This window comes from Grus americana, chromosome 4 (assembly GCF_028858705.1).
Source record: "Grus americana isolate bGruAme1 chromosome 4, bGruAme1.mat, whole genome shotgun sequence".
NCBI lineage: Eukaryota > Metazoa > Chordata > Aves > Gruiformes > Gruidae > Grus > Grus americana.
In genome coordinates this window covers 68,774,529-68,795,891 of record NC_072855.1, presented here as the reverse complement: position 1 = coordinate 68,795,891, position 21,363 = coordinate 68,774,529, and the positions used below count along the sequence as shown (strand labels likewise).

The 21,363-nt window shown below is 38.4% G+C and overlaps 1 protein-coding gene across 3 annotated transcripts in view; it reads right to left on the bottom strand.

The window, feature by feature from the left end:
- INPP4B (inositol polyphosphate-4-phosphatase type II B) overlaps nucleotides 1-21,363 on the bottom strand; it is a 346,423-nt gene that overhangs the window by 203,156 nt on the left and 121,904 nt on the right. For all 3 annotated transcript variants that reach the window (XM_054824339.1, XM_054824341.1, XM_054824340.1), the window contains exons 3-4: nucleotides 11,684-11,768; nucleotides 755-979 (exon numbers count right to left, since the gene is read on the bottom strand). In XM_054824339.1, the coding sequence (XP_054680314.1) occupies nucleotides 755-979; nucleotides 11,684-11,768 (310 nt within the window). The remainder of the gene's footprint in view (nucleotides 1-754; nucleotides 980-11,683; nucleotides 11,769-21,363) is intronic.

Below are 21,363 nucleotides of genomic sequence, written 5' to 3'. Positions count from 1 at the left end.
AGGTGTTCTTGCTCCATGAAAAGGAATAGGTCTAGTTTCACAGTGTTCTCATTACTATAGCTAATCAGTCAAGTCTGTGCAAGAAAAATTACAGCTGCAGAGCTTAGAAAGGCCTTGGTCAGTAAGAAATAACAAGATTTTTTTTTTTTAATGGAGTAACAAATGTACAAGTTGAATTCTGCCACTAGCAGAGTCAGCAAATAGGTCTGGAACACCTTTATGAATATGCTGGATACAGACTTGATTAAGTAACTGGGCAACTGAAATACAGTGTCCAGACTCCAGTGCACCAAACATGACTCAACATATGGCTACGTGCTTTCAAATCCCCAGAGTGCCTTTATATCACAAAGAACAAATCTGTATTCAAGTATCGCTAAAGCTTTATGTATTTATCAAAGTTATCAGACTATATTTTGAACAGTAGTGCATATGCTCATATAGGACACAAAAGAGGAAAAGAATATTTCTAACTAAACAATTTCTAAGTCTTGTGAAGAAAACAGATTAGAGAAAAGGTCAGAAACACATTAATCACACATTTGTTTCCCTGAAGGTTATCAGCATAAATCAAAATATTATCAGGCAATGATATTTAAAGATAATCTTCATCAGTTTGCTTCCTCTCCAACTGCATTTTGTCAAGCAACAAGTTAAACAGCATTATGTACCCTGTCTGTGACACTACCTGTACTGCTACAGAGAGCAGGCCATTTTTATTGTACTGCTCAATAAAACGAGTATATGTACTTACTTGTAAACTGTGGCTCTCCTAGACTGTCTACTTGAGATGAAGGGAGAAACTGCTGTGCTTCATCTGATGATCTCTCCTCTTTGATTTCCATGATCAACCTCCGGAGCTGCTGAATTTTATTCTTCAAACCTTCTGAGTTTGCCTCCCCCAGTGCCACAGCCCAAGATTCGCAATCTGGCTTTGATGGAGCTTCAAGGTAAAGATCTGGTTCTCCACTCTGAAACTCTGCACTCGGGAAACATAAACACAGTTTTTAGGAACTCTGATTCGAAAGGAGAGAGGTCATGAAAATATTAATGTTGCACAATTAAAACCACCATGCACACATTTCTTCTCGTGATCACAGAACCGTGCTTCCCATCCACCTATTGAATCAAACCCGTTATTTCACACTCAGTACTGAGTCTATCCACAGAGTGGTTCCAAAAGCCATTAACATATTGCTAAACTAGGTGGCAGAATCAAACCAAAGTGGGAAATCCTTTTTTAGCACAGATTCTGCAGCCTAGCAGGTAGCTATCAGAGCTGCTAACTTGAACAAGAATTTGATTTAGCAGGGGCAGCAGACATGGTTCTGGCAGACAGTGGGATTCACCAGAATGAATGCGCCATCATTTCTTCTGTTAGAGCTCTCCTTTATGTTCAGCCTGTCATTCATCCTTGCCAGAATACTGCTCACCAACACATGCAGATAATTTAGCATGGCATAGCTCCTCTGTGAAGACTCAACTGGTTGTATGTGGGAGCTTCTGACCTCATTACTATCCATGTGTTATTTGCTGGTTCTGCCTGAAGTCTAATTGTTTAACGATCAAATTTTCTAAGAACAAAGGAAAAAGGGAGACAAAAAAGCTGAAGCTCCCAAGGAATCCAGATAAGTAGCAAGGGTCAGTCATTTGATTAAAATTAGCACAGGAAGAAAAAACACCTCTTAGGCATTTAAAATTCTGAGGTATAGATGGCTTCACAGTCACAAATTCTATGTGACATTTAGCGCAACACACACCAAGAAGAACAAACTGGGAAAGAAAGAAAAATCAATGCTGCTTTAAAAGAAGTTACCAACTGATTTAGAAACATAAAACTCTATAAAACACCTGTGCTATTGTATTAATAAGGACTGAAGTGTTTGGTTAGACATGAAAATAATTTTGACCTAAATAAGCCATAGATCATATTACTGGATGAAAGAGAATACTTAAGTATTTTCACACTTAATTTGAAAACCCAAATAACATAGAACAGTTTTTTCAATGTGAACTTAAATTCCTTTTTACTAACTTGAGTATTTAACTTTGGGCACTTACCCACATATGTTATTCTAAACCATAAACTGAGCATCTGCCACTTACAATTAACTCTGCTTTTACTATTATGGGGGGAGGGGGGGAACAAAAGATGCAAACCTCAAGTCTGGAAGCCTCTTAAAACTGCACTGGCACAAATCCCTGTAAAGGTGGGATGAGGTTTTTGTCTGGGGGTGGATCTAAGGAAATCTGTGTGGCTGCAGCTAAGAATGCTGGATAAGATTTTACTCACCAGTTGGACTATAGAATTCATGAGGAAAAACTGGGAAAAAGAGCAGAAAGTGGGGGAACATCTTTCTGGCTTCACAGGCAATTTAAGAAGTGTTAATCAGGATTCAAACTCTTGCCTCTAGCCCTGGCTCAGTCGGAAGACAAGGTATTCAGTTCTTGAGACAAGAATATTCAAAATGTGAGGGAGCTGCAGATGTTCATCAGATCCTTGTTTATGCACAAAATACATACTTGTCTTGAGTGACCAAACCTGAACGAGGTGAGCTTTACTGTTTGTTAAAGATAAATTTAGAGACATAGAAGTTTCAGCTGTAAGCTCTCATGTGAGCTGCTACTGCATCTGAGCCATGAGGGCAGTAACCTTCAAGAAGGTTGGTAATTAGAAGAGCAAATAACTTTTCTGCTCCTCCAAGTACAATCTGCAACAGCACAGTTGTCTACTCCCTTCTGTCACTGACTCCAATGATTCAGAAGTTTGTTTTTATTTCATAGTATTTTGGAACTACCAGTGGAGAAAGGGAAAGAAAAAGAGAGCCATGCAGTCAACCAGCATCAAGACCAAAATTAACCAGCAGTCATTCTAATTGGGGAAAAAAAAAAAAAAAAAAAAAAAAAAAAAGATCCAAGATATCTTAGCTAAGGAAAGACTGTCAGACAAAGAAGCCGACACTTAACCAAAATACAAATATATCAAGGTATTCTTTTCTTTTTGCTCTTTATTTTTAAGTGTAAATAAGAACAGTGATCTTGCCTTGAAATATCCTACCACTAGCTAGATAAAAAACATCTGCTTTGGGAGGAAATCAATACTTTGCAATTGAAATCATGCCATTTATATTCACCTCTTAGCTGTAGAAATCACACTGCCAAGCACAAAAGGCATACTGAATCACCCTTAATATGCATGGAACCAGAAACAGAGAGTGAAATGCAGTGGGAGTGGGCATAATTCACTGTATTCTGATCTAACAGGTGCCAGTTTTGAGATGTGGAAATTCATTCTAAACTATCACTTCAAAACACTACAGTCTGCTATATTTAGATCTTTGGAGTACTCTGACAGCTAAGTCACATTCTGAAAAGCGATGAAAATATCTGAAAAATATTCACCACTGCAAATGTAGAAAGTTTTATTCTGCGGATCCAACAGTTGGCAAGTGATATATTTCCCATACTGTTGAAGCGCATGTAATGTTTACGTACAACAAGTTCACATACTAGAAGAAACATAAACAATGTCCAAACATTGGCAAAAATGTCTGTTGCAATAAAGGAGCACAAAGATTTATTTATATAATAAAGATCATAATTTCTTTGCTCTTCTCTCACAGATTGTTATGCTGACTATTATTTTAAACCATATGCATACAGTAAACCCTAACAAGCTCAGACACTTAATTCCAAGTTTCAGTGGGGAGACAAGACTTAGCTGAAATGACTCTTTCTGAAAATAAAACTACCAGACCCACACATGTAATGAAGGCCTCAAATAGATGGTGGACATATCAGCAGAATTATATTTACATTGAAGCATCCTAAACGCAGGAGTATTTCACAGGTGGACAAAGGCACTTTATACTTTACAATTAAGGAGTTACTGTAGAGAATACAAGTACATAAGCATCCTTTGTTATGCTCTGTTATTGCTGACATGAGTTACCATGAGTTACATTTGGAAAAAAAATCCTGAACTTTTTGAGGATATTTTCTATTGACTTTGATGAGACCACTTCTTTATCTGGTATGCATATCCTGTTATGATATAATTTTTGAATAAGAGGACATGTAAGATCTAAGAACATAGAATACTAAGAAAGTTTTCTGTCTACTTGGGAATCTGCAATATCAGAACAGCAATTTTCATCTTAGTGCTGGACATCCCTGGTGGGGTTTCAAATTCAGTGGCAAAAAGCCAGGGAAGACATTCACGCAGTTAGACACGATGATTTTCTTTGCGAAACATTCAATTTACTATCCCCTACATTCAAGGCAAAATGGTATATGGCTCTATCTTTATCTCTTTTTCTTCTTGAACTAAAGAAGGTCTACATAGCTACAAAAGACAACATACCACCTTTTGATAGCTTGCATAAAATCAAAATGAGAAACAAAGGGAAAAATTTCAAGATCAGACACCGGGATATTGATGTAACCTACAGTAACCTGACAGTGTTTGCCCTGACTATAGATTTGTGTATATCTAATTGAAATCACTACCTAAATCAATATTTTACAAAACTTTGTCCTCAGCTTTTCCCAAGATATCTCATTTGTTTCCTGGAACCTAGCAGAGTGCTTAAAAGCAAGAGTACTGCGACTAGTATAGTCTACTTAAATTACTACAAGAGCAAATCTAAAAATGTGTGAATTCAGACACATATTTGCCATTTAACACTAGTCTGCAATTGCAATAAATAACCAGCTATCAAAATGTTTCTTCTCGTATCTCTACACTGTTAGTTCAGTTCTGAACTGTCCAGTTGAAAATAAATTAATAGTTGCAGCTACCAGCCTCAGGGGGAAAGGGAGGAGGGGGTAAGAAAAAAAAAAAAAAGACAAAACATGACAAAACATTACTAATTCTGATGCATAGAGTGTGGTCTCTAAATGTTAGCACTGACGCTTGGATAATGCAACTGGCACTTACATAATGCAGCAAAAGCAAGCTAACATTGAGGCATCATTGGCAAAATCTGTGGGAACAGATTTGGTAGCAGAGCATTCTGCATTTTCTCTACTGCAGATGGATGTAGCGCTTGGGACTATGCAAACTCACATCCACTTGGCCAGTAGCGTTGCTATACGTACATTTGGAAAGTTTTGTAGTCTAGAAACTGCCCAACTTGCACAGCGTATAACTGTGTTCAAACTTCCCTTGACTTCCCGTCCCTTGACACACAAAGCGGGCAGAAATAGACATCACTTACATTGACATCACGGAAGCTAACGTGGTCCAGTGGCTATACTGCTTCAGGCATCTTAAGTGGAGATGCCTCACTAGCAGGTGCTTAGCAGCCCTTCCAGCAGCCTGCCAACCTTGCTGCTTTTCCTTATTTCAGAATCAGAGGCTAAATTGGAAGCAAAAGACAAGGAAGCAGATAGTGGAAAGCAAACACAGAGCCTTTCACAGAGCCTCTTCTGATCAAGCCTCTGCTCACCAACAGCTCTTTTAGGGAAGCCCGATCTCAGAAAGACATTCCTCCCACAGAAGCCAGAATAGAAAGTTATGGTCTCACAGGACTTCTGCAGCTCAAATAAAGAATTCAAACCCCCTGCCCAAACAGGACTGCTGTCAAATAAGGAAATAGCACAAAGATAAGCAGAGATATCCCCGGTGGCACAGAAAGCCTTTTCTACTCTAACCCAAATGTCTAAAGTCAGAAGTGTATTTTGGTGTTAGTTCCATCATCCTGAAATAGCATTTTTTTTTTGTTCCTATTATTTTGTAATACTTACATTTCCCAAGTTTTTCAATTTAACAATAGCAATTACCTCTTTTCTCTGCAAGTACTTTGGCATTTCACTTGCTTTAAAAATGAAAATAAATTTCTAGTTAAAAATGTCTTAATGATGTCCCTCCTAAATTTAAAGTGTACTTGATTGTAACTTTAACCATAATCTCTTACACAGAAACCTGGGTTTCTGTGAAGCCAGAAACAATGAATTGAGTCACCAAAAAAAGTGTAGGCAGTTACTGGAGTTGACCCTTGGCTTTCAAAAGACTGCAGTTTAATGGAAAGTCTTTTAAAATGTAAAATAATAAAACAAACATTTGCAAGGGTAGGGAGAAAGCACTTTGGTTTTAAAGCCTTTTCATTTGTTATTACTTTTCTTTTTCTTAAGAAGGCTTTATTGTTTTATTTTATTAAATGTGTAAAAGTGACAGGAATACTGATACTCTATGGCTTGCTTTATCTTCATTAATGAAGATTGTAAGCATACAACCATGTTGAACAGGGTAAAAAAAGAAATTACTGGCAGGATTTAAATAAAAAAAAAGTACAAAGCACATGGTCAATTGTCCAGGCTGAAAATCTCTTCTAGAAGATCGCTATTTTTCCATCCTATGCCAATATACAAAGTAAAGAGAGTTCAAAAAGGTTAAAGGTTGTCCCTCTCTCTGTACACACACTAGCAAAAAGTAATTCTCAGTTGCTACCTCAGCAGCAGAAAATGGTTGAGAATATCAATGAGCCACTGCCACTCTAAAACATAAAGCACTGTCACAGCTAACCACCATATGCTATAATAGAAGTAGAATGGAAGCTTTGATACGTAAATTATATCCGCAGGATATTTCTAATACAGACATCAGAGGCTTTTAATTCACAAAGCTGACTGAATTCTATATGCTGATGCATTTCATGTTCAAATTAGTAGTGATGAAATCATCCCATGGTTACTCACGATGCTACGTTAATCTTCCTTTGGAAGTTAAATTTTCAATCAAAGACAAAGAATTTAATTAAAAATTTTATCTTCAGTGCTAGGTTTGTTGTTTTTTTTTTATTTTGCAATGTTGGAATAAACTTTTATATAAGTTACCATTATAATCTCCATTTAAGTCCCCACAGAAGCTCACAAAGAGCCTGAGCTATTTGAAATGAAGACAGTGTGATATCCCAGGTTGACTACTGCAGTATAACACTGTTTCTTTTAATACCTGCAGGCTTTCACACATGCCACATTGCTTCTCCCCTTTCATTAAATAAATACCACACCTATGCTGGAAGCAAGGCAGACCACACAAGTATTTAAATACCACAATGGTATCTCAAGATCACTGAACAGAAATACTGCAGCATTCACCACCAAGCATGGCCTTTTAAAAGCAGTAGACTGCTTTTGCTGAAAAGAACTATATTACATCACTGGCTAGACCATCAGTTTACCTTAAAAAAGGCAGGATTCAGAAATCTTGATTCCCTGTCTAGGTCTGCAACAGTAACCTTAGCACACACCTCAGTTATTCCATCCCTAAAACAGGGAGCAACACCGACCTGCCTTTCCAAGCCACTACTATCGAAGGAAACACAAATCTCCAAGTGGCTTACATGCTACAACTGGCAAAAGGGAATGCTTGCTGTCCTAAGAGTATTCCTGCATGCAGGCCTTTTTTTTTTTTTTTTGCCTGATACCCTGCAAGATATTTTAGATGACTGTGACTGCATCAGAAAACTTGTCTTCTCCCTCTCTTCCCTCCCTTCCTCCTCATGCCTCATCAGCTTTTACCTCCCCTACTTCTCACTAAGGGACCACACACACTAATGCAGTTAATATGGCCTTAAAGGAATCTCTTCTGAAAAGCAGAAGAGGTTTACAGATCAAGAGAAGGCAGTCCTTGAGTGCTCCCTCTCACACCTGATTTCATTTCATTATGCCTGTGTCTCCTGGGTTTATTCCCAATTTTGTGTTGTACAACATCACGTGGAGAAAAGGAGGCCAACAGAGTCCTTTGCTCTCACCCACATGAGGCTCTACACAACACAGTGGTCAACTTCAGATTGCTCTTGGGACAGGTTCAAACATCTCGCCACACAGCTCTGATCACCTTATTCCAGAGAAACATAACAGCAACTGAAAACTACGAATATTAATGCCAACTTTCTGTTCATGGTTGCCTATCTTTTTGCATCATCTGCTCAAACACTGACACATCTGGATGTGGACAAAAACACTTGAAGAAAAAGGCTGGACAGATTAACTGTGGTGTGTTGACCTTGGCTGGCTGCTAGCCGCCCACCCAGCTGCCCGCTCACTCCCCCTCCTCAACAGGGCTGGGGGAGAAAACATGAAGCTCATACTTTGAGATAAAGACAGGGAGATCACTTACTAATAACCATCATGGGCAAAACAGACTCATCTTATGGGAAAAATAATTCAAATTATGGCAAATTAAAATAGTGCTGACTAGGGAGAAACAAAGACTTTCTTCCCCCCTCCATTCCCTCCTTTTTCTCAGACTCACCTTCACTCCTGACCCCTCTACCTTCCCCACACCCCAAGAGGCTTGGGGATTTGAGGTCTGGGGTGGTTATGGTCAGTCCATATCAGCTCCTCTCTGCTGCTGCTTCCTCCTCACACTTTACCCCTGGCTGTAGCGTGGTCCCTCCACAGGTTGAAGGGAAATACTCACTCCACTGGGGTTTCTCCAGGAGCTGCAGGGCAGCCTCTGCTCGGGCACCCGGAGCACCTCCTCCTCTCCTTCTGCTCTCACCCTGGTGCTCGCAGGGCTGTTTCTCACACTTTTTTTCCTCACTCCTTATTGCTGGGCAGCATTTTACCCTTTCTGAAACATGCTTTTCCTGAGGCACCACCAGCAGGGCCCCTGCAGTGAGGCCATCAAAGCCGGTTGGAACCAGCTGTGCCTGGCATGAGGCAGCCCCGGCCTCTCCTCACAGAGGCCGCCCTGCAGCCCCAGCCCCTCCCTCCCCCCCGCCAGCAGCTGGGCACATAAACCTAGCAGCCTACCCACCTTTAACAGGGTCTCCAAGGTCCAGCAGAGACATAGCTATTCTCTAAATAGCTATGATTATATACTTCTGTACCTGGCAAGGCTACAATGCCTGCCTGTATTTTACAAGGTGCAAGCTTAGATGGCACAAACATGGTGGTTATTCCTGAGGAGAATCCAAGGCAAGGCAGTTAACATGGCATTGCTCAAACATTTCAGTGCACAGCAGCAGTTTCCAGGTTTGAGATCTTTTGGGACAAAAGAGTTGAAATGTTCTCCTCATCACACCTTCTGGGATTTCAGGAATGAATCACGGTTGTGTGAATTGCCACATTCAATCAGATCCATCTCACAACAATATCTGACCTTGTTCTGTTAACAGCAACGAGTTCATGTTATGAGGGCAGGCGAGCAACCAGCCACATGCAGAGCGATAGTTCACCTAACAAACCCTTCTGTTTCTTTTCATGGTCCACTTAAAAACCTTTCGAGCTAGGCTGCTTTGGGAGCACTAACTACACTTGAAGCGCTGACAGGACTACCTGACCTCTTCTGTGCTCCTTATGTTTCAGTGCCCACACCACCCTGAGGTGATGATCAGCTCCACAGTATCACTAGATATTGCATTAAAACATCCTTCTTTTTCCATTCCATATTTACTCCACTGCCCTTTATTATGTTCTCTTAGATATTCCAGTTAGTCTGCATTTCTTACTCTTATATCTGCTAGGATTCAGCCTATCACTCAAAGATGGAGACAATCAGCCAGAAGCTTGGTCTGACACTCCCCTCACGGTTCTCGAGTTGAGCGTCCAGTTGATTTTCTTTATCTTGCAGCATGCACAATGAAGAAAATGTCCCTTTGCAGCCACACCACAGACCAACTCTATCTCCTTCCTTGGAGCTCCTGCTGTGTTCTGGCACAGCTCTCCTCTGTCTGTTCCACAAGGAACGTGGCATCGCAAGCAGGTATGTTCTCCTATCCTAGTTTTTCACGGTCAAAGTCCTCACTGACAAAGATCTCTCTTCTTGGTTCCTGAGTTTTGCTTTTCTCATCCCCTTTGTCTTCTGAATTTTGTTCTCTCCTACAGTACATGAATTATTATTTCATTTCTTTTGCTATTTTATCCTCACACAGTACACAGTATATCATCTTCATTTGTCTACAGTTTTGTTGTAATACCTCATAATAGTCTGGCTTTTTTTTTTTTCTTTGCCCATCCAACAAATCATCAGCCCTTGTTCTCCAGTACAGGAAAATTACCAAGTTTGAAATCCATTTCTCCTCTACCTGTCTGTCTCTTCTTCCTGTTGTGTTCCTTTGGGCATGCCCCAGGCACTCATCATCATTCGTTGGCTCTGCATACCTGGAGTTCTCTGCACTGTTTCCTCTTTTGTACTTCAATATGTTTTCAGAGGCGGGTCAGAACGCTGCCCTTACCTTTAACCACACTACCTTCAAACTTCATTTTGCAAAGCCTGTGTCTTGGGTAGCAATTTCCATCCCTAACTATGCAAGTATATTTCTTCCTCCACACATATTTCACAGTCTCTTTTTCTCCACAGGCAGCCTGAAGTGCTTACTTACTCAATACCCCTTGTTGTCTACTTCCCCAGCTTTTGGACTTAAAATCTGCCGGTCTCACTGCCACAGAAACTGTCCTGTTTGAAGGCCTCAAAGCTAATTGAAAGAATCTTGTCAGCAAGTACAACTGTACTTTTGCTTCAGTTCAGCAGCAATACATTCAAGCATTGTAAAAGTCGTACCAAAAGGGAACTGACGTGACTGTGTTCATACTCAAACTGTAACACCACCACCTCATAAAGCTGATGATTCCAATCAGTGAACTGGAATCAATAAGGGCATAATTAGAAAAGTCTCAATTTGAGAGTTAATTGTAATCATTCAGCTGTTATAGTTAGGCAAAGCAATGCTTCCAAATTCAGAAAGAAGTCCCTTTTGATGCAGTGCCTCAACATCAGGCACAAAACATACCATTTAACTCCACTACTAAAGATGCAGGATTTGAGCTATTCCCCAGAGAAGGATAAAATCTACAATGAATACATTTTAAGTCACTGCCTTCTCAAATGTGACCAAACACTAAGAATCACTTCAGCAGGTGAGGAGAAAAGTTAGCATAATTAATGCAACATTTTCCTTGAAGTAAACTGGAGATTTTGGCGAGTACAAAAAAGAAGGTAGGAACTTCTACTAAATGTAAAGCTGGCCATAAAGCCCACAAATGCAGCATAACTTTTTTCCCCTATAGCTAGTGTTACTAGCCTACCAAAACTGCTCTTAGACCATTACAGCTAACCGAAAATGGCAGATTGATTTAAGGACTTCAAAACTCTGCAATGGTATCAAAAAGAATCCATAAAAAAAATTCTAACACAATGGCTATTTGAGTTGTTCCTGCAGAGAAAACTCTATATCAGCATTTTCTCAAAATAAAATCTTTCCACTAAAATAATGATGTGATTTCTATGAAATAAGTGATTTTTTTCTACTGTTTTTAAAAATTTTATTAATGAAGAGTTGATAGGAGGTGAGAAAAACCAAGAAACCTCTCATTTAGTAGGGAAGTTGGCAATGATTAATCATTCAGGAATAAGATGAATTGGCTATGCATCAACATAAAAGCCATATTGTACGTAATATCTAACAAACCAGATCATCAAACTTCTACTTATTGTTAGAGGAAGATGATGACATAAGACTTTCACTTGATTTTAGAAAAAGTAAAACAATAGCTGTTAGGATTTTCTTTTTAGGCATGAATTCAGAGACAAGCAATATTGAGATGTATGCAAGTAACAGACAACAGGATATCTTTTACCTAAGTTTTTAGCAAAGTTTCAATGTCTGGGTGGTTTTTGTTGACAGAAATAAAAAAAATTCACACTGAACATACCAAGCTGTGTCTTACTTACTAAGAACTATTGAAACATCTGTTTTACTCCTGAACTCCACAATCCAGCAGCGCTCCAGGATTACCACTTCAGAGGCTTCAGAACTCTGTGAGACAAAGATGACAAAACGTTAGGATGTGGAACCTGACTGGGAAGTCCTTCTGCTTGGCTGTTCACAGCCAACGCAATGTGTAGATATAAAGACAACAAAGCTAACAGTCGCTAGGCAGATGGATACAGGCATTCTTTAATTACTGATCCATGCCATCCTACTTCAGCTCCATGAGCTACAATGGGAATAAACTGTTAGAAAAAAGGAACTCAGTAGTTAGTTTTTTCATATCATAGGTATTCAAAAGTTTAGGTGCCACCTCATTCCTAAGCAAATCAGGCAAGGCCAGCTCATTGCAACTTCCATATTTACTAATAAGGCTGAATGAAATGTCAGATTTTATTCAAAGAGCAGGATATTTTCAAGTGAACTAAATAACAGGCGATCTTATAGCAGGTATTTCTCTTCAATTTTCATTTAAAAGGGATTTATTTATCATCACTTGAAACTTTGAATGTTGTCTCTGGCTATGCAATTCAAATGCCATTAAGTGATATGGACCTATTGCAGAGTGTAATATGATACAAATTACCACTATCATCTTTTGAGAGTGCTCTGCAGAGAAGATGCAGACTCTTCTTCTAGTTTAGCAAGCGTGACTCATTTTTCAGAAGAGTGAAGCTATCGATCACTCCCTGAGAATTAATCTCTTTTCCCCTTAAAACTTTTATCATCCATTTTTTATTCCTAACATCTGGTAACAAATAACCCTTAGAACATGCACCCATACGCTTCCTCATTGCAGGTTCCCAACAGTCACAGAGCTCCTTCTTTACTTCAGCAAGATTCTGCAGAGATTAATGTAAATTATTATTTTAACATTCTTTCCTCAGGTAGTTCTTTATTCCAAGTGATCCTAAAGATGAAATATTTTTCACATTTTAGACCAATTTTACCAAACCCCTGAACTTTAGTTCCACATATCTGACACTAAATGAATGACTTCATTAAAAAGTTCATATTTATAACACACAAGTTTTGTCCACCTCTTTCTCTGCATTTATACTGTGTTATTTGGCCTGCCAGAATCAGACTCAAACTTTGTGCCAAGAGTTTACATTTACATTTTCTCACAAAAAGACCCTTTACTTATCTAGCAATACCATTGTCTTTCATGAGCATAAAAGTGAAAGTTTAATACAGGAAGACTGTAAAACTACAATAAGACTGACGAGTAACAAACAGGTAACATTTCAGAAAGTCTAACAAGGATTTCCTTGAGAAAGTCTACATTTATTCCCTCCCTCCCACCTTTTACCACTTATTAAATGAATACTGCAAACCCAGTTACCAAAGCACAAATCAACATCCAAAGATGACAAAAGATTAAAATAAAATAGAGGAGCAGAGGAAAAAGCACATGATGTTATACTGAAATATGCCAGAAGTCAAGCGAGAAGGTTTAACAGACTAAGAAAAAGCAACTGGACTTCTCTAGAAAGCATTTGTACATTGACTTCTTTGAAATACGAGTCAGGCTGGGCTGGTCAAAAAGCAATGTATTGTCCTGTAGACTGAAAAACAGCTAATTGTTTAAAAAGAAAACAGAAGAAGGGAGAAAGCAGTGAAACAGTACAGTGAGTTTTGGGAGAAATGCAAGTGCTATGCGGGGAACATTTTATTTATAGAATCCAAGAAGTCGAGCATACATGGCAACCTGGAGGCAATTCTCAGGTGCTATTGAGTGAGGCATTCTTTGAGGTTCTACCAGGCAAAGTTAAATACAAGACATCTTTATGAGAAACAGCTAAAGTCAGCTTGGGAAAACAGGCAATAACAGTTCAAAAAACAAACAGCAGACTAATTAGGAAAAGGTCTCCACTGAAATGACGCTGATAACTATTTTAATTCTTTAGATTTTGAAGCAAGATATCAACATCGATACAGTCTCCTAGATAATCCTCACTTGAAAAATGAAGGAATCAGGCTGCATTATCCAAGAGCTGGCAATCTTTCAGAAAAGCTATGACCAAATGAAGGGGTTTATTTCAGAAGTTAACAAAGGTCTGAGACAATCTAACACTCAGCTATAAGTACATGAAAGACTCCTAACCAGTCTCTGTCCAAAAAATAGTCAGTCAATTCAACAGCTTTTCCCGTTTTCATCCCTACAGAAGAATGGTTCCTCTGCCCCACAGATGCAACATGCAAACGTGACAACTCCCTAGACTTAACATTTCCTCCAAAACATATATCTGCAGTAAGTGGAAGTCTGTCAGTATATAAAGAGAAGCAATTCCCCACTGCACAGCTTTCAGACATGTCAGGTATTCGGAAAGGCCAGGAACGAAGAACCACAGCTTCCATGTAGTTTGCTGTAGTTGCCAAGACTTAAAGGCTTGATGTTTGGATTTGTATATGAAAGGCATACATGTAATACAAACAAATGGGCAAGCAGTTAACAAAAAATACTATCAAATAATTAACAAGAATTTGTATTAGTAAGGTTTGTCTCACAACGCAGTTGACATACAACAGTAACAGAGAGGAAGGTTCAGAGTATTTCAGGCTTTCTGCATTTTAAGACAGCAGATGCTGCAGCACAAAAGCCTCTGTGGAGACAAGTTACTCCACTGCCTACACCAGTCAAAGCCGGAATGAAACAATGCTGCAACTTCAAATGAATCGGAATGCTATTCCAAGATACACAATCAAGTACAGTGATCAGAGGATATACATTTATTTTTTCTGTATGTCAGAGGGAACAAGAAGGGAAACAAGAGAAATAAGATGAAAGAGCATAAGGCTGCCAGAAAAGAAAGTACATGTTGCTGCAAAATCTCCCCCACATCCTGACAAAAAAACTGACAAAAAAGACCTTCAAGAATTACTGTTATTGCAGACTCTTCATCATTTAGATGAGCTATGTTCTGTCTGTCACACAAAAAGCTAAACAAGAAATTTATTTACAAATGAAATGACAAAATTGTAATCAAGGGAACCATTATGCGTATCTGATAGAGATCAGATTTCTTTTTCAGTATCTGAAGAGATCCAAAATTTCTCTCTTACTTTAAGTGCATAATATGAGCTTATTTGGACTGGCTATTATTTTAGTTTTCTAGCTTTGATTTTAGTAAAAGGGTAACTTCTAATGATCTGGTCTTTATGCATGGCAAATAGGATCAAAATCAGATCTGTGGTAATGTGTTACAATAAAATATACCTGGTTTTTCTTCCTACCATTGGCAATTTTGGATAATTGTTATAAAAAAAAACCTTACTGGATCAATCCAAATGCCAAACAGCAACTAGGTCTTGAACTATTACATCTTTCTTAATATACTGCCAAAGTCTACAGGCAGCAGAATCCACCCCACCACCATCCCAGATCAGGAAATTGTTTTAAAACACTGATTCGAGGAGGAAATTAAAGGATTCATAAATCTAACGTAAATATCCCAGTAAAATTGCTGAAGTAGAGGAGTGTCCAAAACCTCAAATTAGCAGAAACCCTCTCAGGTCACTTAGATGAATGATCAACCAAGCTTTGCTATCAGTATGGTGTTGTAAATCTGAAGTACTACTGTACTACTAAATCCACTACTGTCTACTGTAACTGTCATGAGTTTTAAATCAGAGTTGTGAAGACATGCCTGTTTCTGTGGAGTCCATGCCTAAAACTGAAATAAGAGATAGTCATACCAAAACACATGAACAGGTGTCTGCTAACAGCAAATTGATACTTACATAACTGTGCGCGACTCCTTTTAACATAAAGGAAACTTAATGATATTAAACTGGTAACCATCATTTAAGTACCTAGCGCCAGATTCACGAGCAATCTGAAGTATACATCACAAAGAAGTTTTCTGATAGAGTAAAATATAGCATTTTTGCTGTTAGAAAGCATTAACCCCAAAACCACATTCTACTGCAGTGAGGGAAGTACACAGTATTTGAAATGACATTGTTACATTTTTTCCTGTTGTTTCTATCTGCACCAAATTTGTAACTGGAATTTGTAACTACGTTACTGCAGACTCCAGCCTGCTATTTTTCTCTGGACTGAGAAGAGACAAAAAAGCTTTCAAAAAAATGAAAGCACCAAGAAACTTTTAAAACTGTCAGACCGAGTGGCACGTTTGAGCTATTTTTGCATTCCTGTAGATCTGATGATGTACCATTGCAGGGGGGAAGAAAGGTGTTGTTACGAAGGGGGTTTACAATAGGAGATTTGTTGCTGTAGGGAGGGGATAAAAAAAATGAATCTACTGTTAGCTATATCAAGTCAAGAATTAAACTGACAGTTAAAATCAGGAGTGACATTCAAAGCAATTCCTCTGTGTTAAAACAGTAAGTAGAAAAGTAAAGCTAGAGCCCTGTAGAAAAAAACAACACTATGAAAGTAAAAATTCTTCTAATAAGACATTAGAAAAACACAGTCAACCAGAGGCAGAGGGATGTGTGTGAATTGCAGTTTATTTTTTTTAAAAGCTTATTTTTGCAAACTTGAAATAATTAAATCAAAAGCCTTATAGAATAGGGATGCTCCATACACCCATCTACTTATCATGCTTTGCAAATCAGTTGTTTTCTGCCTGCCTTTGTAAGTATTCATATGATCAAAAACAAGTTAAAGGCAGAAATTTTACAGAAAGGTAACAAAACATAACTAAAATGGACAAAATTATAGTCACACAGAACTAACACAAAAAAGTATGCCAGGGAACAAAAAAAGTGAAAATACTTTCAAAATGTGAATGATGAGAATTGGTTTCAGTTCTCACTTGCTATTAAGGAAAATATTTGCAATAGTGGAGTTTGCCTGAAGGTACTGATAGCAGCAGGTAAAGTTTATCAAATTATTTTGAACCCATATCATCTCTCCCCCAAACTGTAAAGTCATCACTGTCCACCACTTATTAGAAGAAGTACTCATGCCTTCGCCGGAAGCCTTAGAAGAAAAGTAGGTGACTGAGAAGACCTGAAAGCCCAGGTATTTGGGCGCTGCTTTCAGTGACTTCCAGGCTACGTGCCTAACTTGCCGGGAAGGAAAGCGAAGCGCCTGCTCCTCATCAGGGACTCTTCTCTAGTTCTGCCACATCCCTACCTCCTGACTGTCTAAACCTGGCTCAGAAAATCTGTGTCCTCAGACTCCTCCTGAAGGCTGGCTTTCCAGGAGGAGAGCTAGAAGACAGCGCATAGGCGTGATGATATGGCCGCTATCTCTTGACATGCCTAAGGTCCGCGACATATAATGGTATTAACGATAGCCTAGCGTTAACCTAACTAGCTCTGACACCAATAGCAGCAAAGTCCTAATGGCATTAAAACTGGCACAAGCTGCACAACTTGCTCGTGATCCCGAGTTTCTACAACTTCGCTGGTACCAGCAAATGAGCTAGTCAGATTGCTACTAGCTCAATAACGTGTGCATGTGCTCAGGTCGTGCTTTTGACTACGCTATAAACATTACCACCTACGTTTGCTATTTCAGTGTTAGCACAGAGAAGGTTCATCACTCTGCAGTTAAAGCACAGCTTTTTTTTATATGTATGAACAAGAAAAAAAGCTACAGGATTTGTCAGGGTAATTTCATTCACAAATAGAAAAGCTAATAGACTTTAAATGTAGGCAGGTACAATGTATTTCTACAGCAATATGTCCATTATCAGATAGATTAAAATACTGTTCTAATTTTGAGGTATTAACAAATGACTGCATGACATATGCAAGCATATAATTTGCAGAATTAAAAATGCCCCTTTAAATGTTGGCAAGCAGTATACAACAATCTGAAATCTACTTTAATATTATATATTCTTCTGCCATATTACTATTCCCCACCCTGTGTCTATTAAGTATTGCAAAGCCTATGACCCAAGCTGCGTGATAAGGAAGAATATGCTTCCTGGGCAGCTGATGAGGTGCTTATATTATTCCAGATGGGCTGTAGCCTGGTAGTTCATTGCAACCACCTTTACAAACTGTCAGCTCACTGAAAGATATTCAAATCATCTTTTTTCAAAAAAAATGCCCTACCCCCTGTGATTAATCCATCATACAGTGCTACCAGATACCAACTTCATGCTGACAATCTAATACCGCTAATCTGCATTCACTCTGGAAAATGTTCTTCACTTACATCACTGAACAAATCCCACAGAACAGACAAGTACTTTTAATAGACTATTACCTTCAACAAATGTGAATACCTCACCAATAGCAATTTTCTTTTCAGTTTCAAAATGCATTAGTAGTAATAACAACAATAATAATGTAAAAAATATACTTTCTCTTCATTCACACCCCATATTCACTCAGTTTAATATGCATGACCATAATTTTAAAAAAAAAAAAAAAGTCAAGTTAAACACTTTCTTCATTCTACACACAGCTTGAAACAATTTCAAATTACCCTTCCTACCTAAAAAGTTAATTATATACAGTTCAGATTAGAATTAGTTAAGTTTTTCAAAGTTATATTTTGGTGCAAGACTCCAGTGCTGTATCACAACACATACCTCAGATAATACACTCTAAAAAAAATTCTTCCCCTTTGTTCTACACTTTTTGGTTGTCATTTAAAAAAAAAAAAGTGTTATTAATCTCTGGCTCAGTTCCCAATATATTGCCTTTTAACTTCAAAAATAGCTTAAAATAAGAATTAAATGTTAACTGTATTTTAAAATTAGGTATGACAGCTTAATTACAGTTTTTACCAGTTTCGGCAGTACCAGGGAAGTAAGGAAGGCAGAATACAAAAACATTATTGCTACAAGTATTGTGTGTTTGTAAAATGCATGATATTTGGATATTTAAAAGTGGACAATGAAGGGTGTTTCTTTCCACTGGTAAGAATTCTTACCATTTTTACCATTTTATTACAAGTCTCACAACACCTGGAGTAACTTTCAGTAACTCTCAGTTCCTGGAGCCAAGTTATCACAAGCTTTTATTCTAAATCTCAGGCTTTCTGCAGGAGGGAAAAAAATAGTAAAAACCCAAAACCAACCAACCAAAAACCCACACGCGCAACAAAACCACACCCCAAGCACCCTAAACACAAGGTTTCCAGAGATCTTTTGGTTGCTTTTTTAAAAGCATGCATGATTTTTAAGCCAAACTCCTAATTTTTCAGGGCTGTAACTTCTTAAAGCTTGAGGTGGTAATACCATCCTTGTAAAAGAGATACAACCAAAATTTCCTTGCAGAAGTTAATTTGAGTCACAAGAACTAACGTCTCTCACATTTAAAATAGGTTCAAATGAAACAACTGATTATATAAATTACCCCCTTTTCTTCAGGAAGCCCAAGGAGTGAGAATGACGGGAAGACCACCAGCTGCTCCTTGGAGACAAACTCTCTGCCAAGTTCATTGTGCCTCACTGATGCAGGAAGGTATATGTACCTCTGCAGGGTAGAAGCTAGCTTGCAGAAAGATTTCAGAAGAATGTAATTTTATTTTCTGCTTGACAAAAAAAAAGATATTTCACTGAGGTGTTCAAGAAAAGAAATGTTTTACTGGGTTTAGTACAGTTGACAATTTTCTCTTGATACTTAGGATGCATAAAACAATATGGTGGCTACCAATAAACTTAGGATTTTCTTTGAAGTGACAATGTCCAGTTGTGAGCAAACTATTAAAAAAAAAAAAACAAAAACAATGGATGTACTCATTACCCCCCCTACCTCAGAACAAAAGTCCTACCTGAATGGTTAACAAGATTTGGTCATTTCTATTCCGTACCAATTCCAGCCCAAACATGGTTGTGCTGGTGAGACCCAGTTAAAAGGAACATCATATTTAACACTAGGACAGTTCTGGCTATTTGACTTTAACATGCAAGTAAGTGCAAAAATAGAAGCATTTCAAGCACCAGCAGGCAGATCCAAATTGATCTCAGTGAAAAGAGAATGCACAGATAGATCTGTTATTCCTCCGGTAAACTGCTGAGCAAGATTTTACCATCTCTGATTGCCAAAGGATTGAAGACCCAAGGTATGATGACAAGTATTGTACATTGCTACGATATTCCCCTTGGTATCGAGAAGAACAAAACGTGACACAGGACTGCTAGAGCAAGGGCACCAGGGAACCACTGGAACAGGACCAATAGGCAATACTGAGTCCCGCTTGCAAGAAGTGTGGAGGGAAGACCACTGACATGAATATATTTCAGTATGCAAGTAAGAAGTGGACGAAACCCCAGGAGCTGAGTAGACAACCGGGAAGAAAGGTTCCCTGACACAGGGGCTGAACATGGGCTGAGCAGCCCCTGCAATAAAGAAGGTGACAAAACAAACATTTTTTCTGAGTTGCACTGAGTCCCATGCTATTAAACCCATGCCGAAATTAATTTAGCTTCAAGAATGTCTAAAAAAAAAAAAAAAAAGACTCCTAACAAGCAGAAATGGTTGTTGTTGGCAGTGCCCCAAATATGACAAGCACAGAAGAGTGATACAGAGAGTTCATGAGTAAGGAAGAGAGGAGGGAAAGGAGCACATACTGGATATAATACATTTAGCCCACAGCCATAAGAGCTTCCTAAACTCCCTAGCAGTTCCAGCTAAATTAGGGTAGCATAAGGTCTTTGTGTTTCTGAAACTGCTTGCTGAAATGCTAGAGGATGCTTGCCACTAAACTGTATCAGGGAGGGGACAGAGTTACACCATGCACATTCTGATGTGAAGAAAAACAGAAATTGTGGGGCACCGTGACTCCACTCTCTTGGGTACAAATGATTTTCAGCTAAAGGAAACCCTGCACAATGCTTCACACAAGTTCATGAAAGGGACATTTCGGACAGCATAAACTCTGGAGATCACAGTTTCCTTTACCTAACCTAGTTCATGTTTTCCTCACACATTTAAAATCATCTAGCACTTCAGATGTTTGATTCTGATTTAATTCCACAACAGAGTACCCATTTGTCAAAGTGTTTAAACAAGAGATGATCAAAAATTGATAGACAAAATGAAGAAAAAAGAATTGGAGAAGGGGAAATAGGTACTTGGAGTAATTTTATTTGCTAACTTATACCTTCTATTGTAAAGCAATCATCCTTCAGTTGCCATAATTTAATTATTATTTTCCCTAATTAGTTCAAAAAAACCAGTTTCTTGTGGCTTTATTACCTGCTCTTTATTCTGAATTCAGGTCACATGAGTGACAGGCGTATAATGAACTCCATCCAAACTTTCTTACCTCTGGGTTACTTGACTGCTCTTGTGAAACAGGAGCCGTAAATAAGAACACTTTGGCATAATTCACATTTCAAGATACAGACCAAGACTGCTTCTTCTGCCAGTCTCTGGCTGACAGTCAAAATACATCAATTTAAAAAAAACAAGCTATCTAGTAATGTTATGTCTTCATAAAGTTCAAGTGGCTCAAGCTATCTGCAGCTCTGATGAAGACCCTGTACTTTTAGATAACGTGTTACCAATGCACATAAACAGACTGTTGAATACAGCAATCAGTACCTTTATTATTGAAGATAAGTAAGAGATCATAATTTTCTTTCACAGTGACTCTCCCCCATCAGAAAACCAACTTGCAAACACCCAATCAAAACAATTGGATGTAGTCTAATACTTTTACTTATAAACAGTTACTGTTGGCTCTATGTTTGGCTGAAGTTTT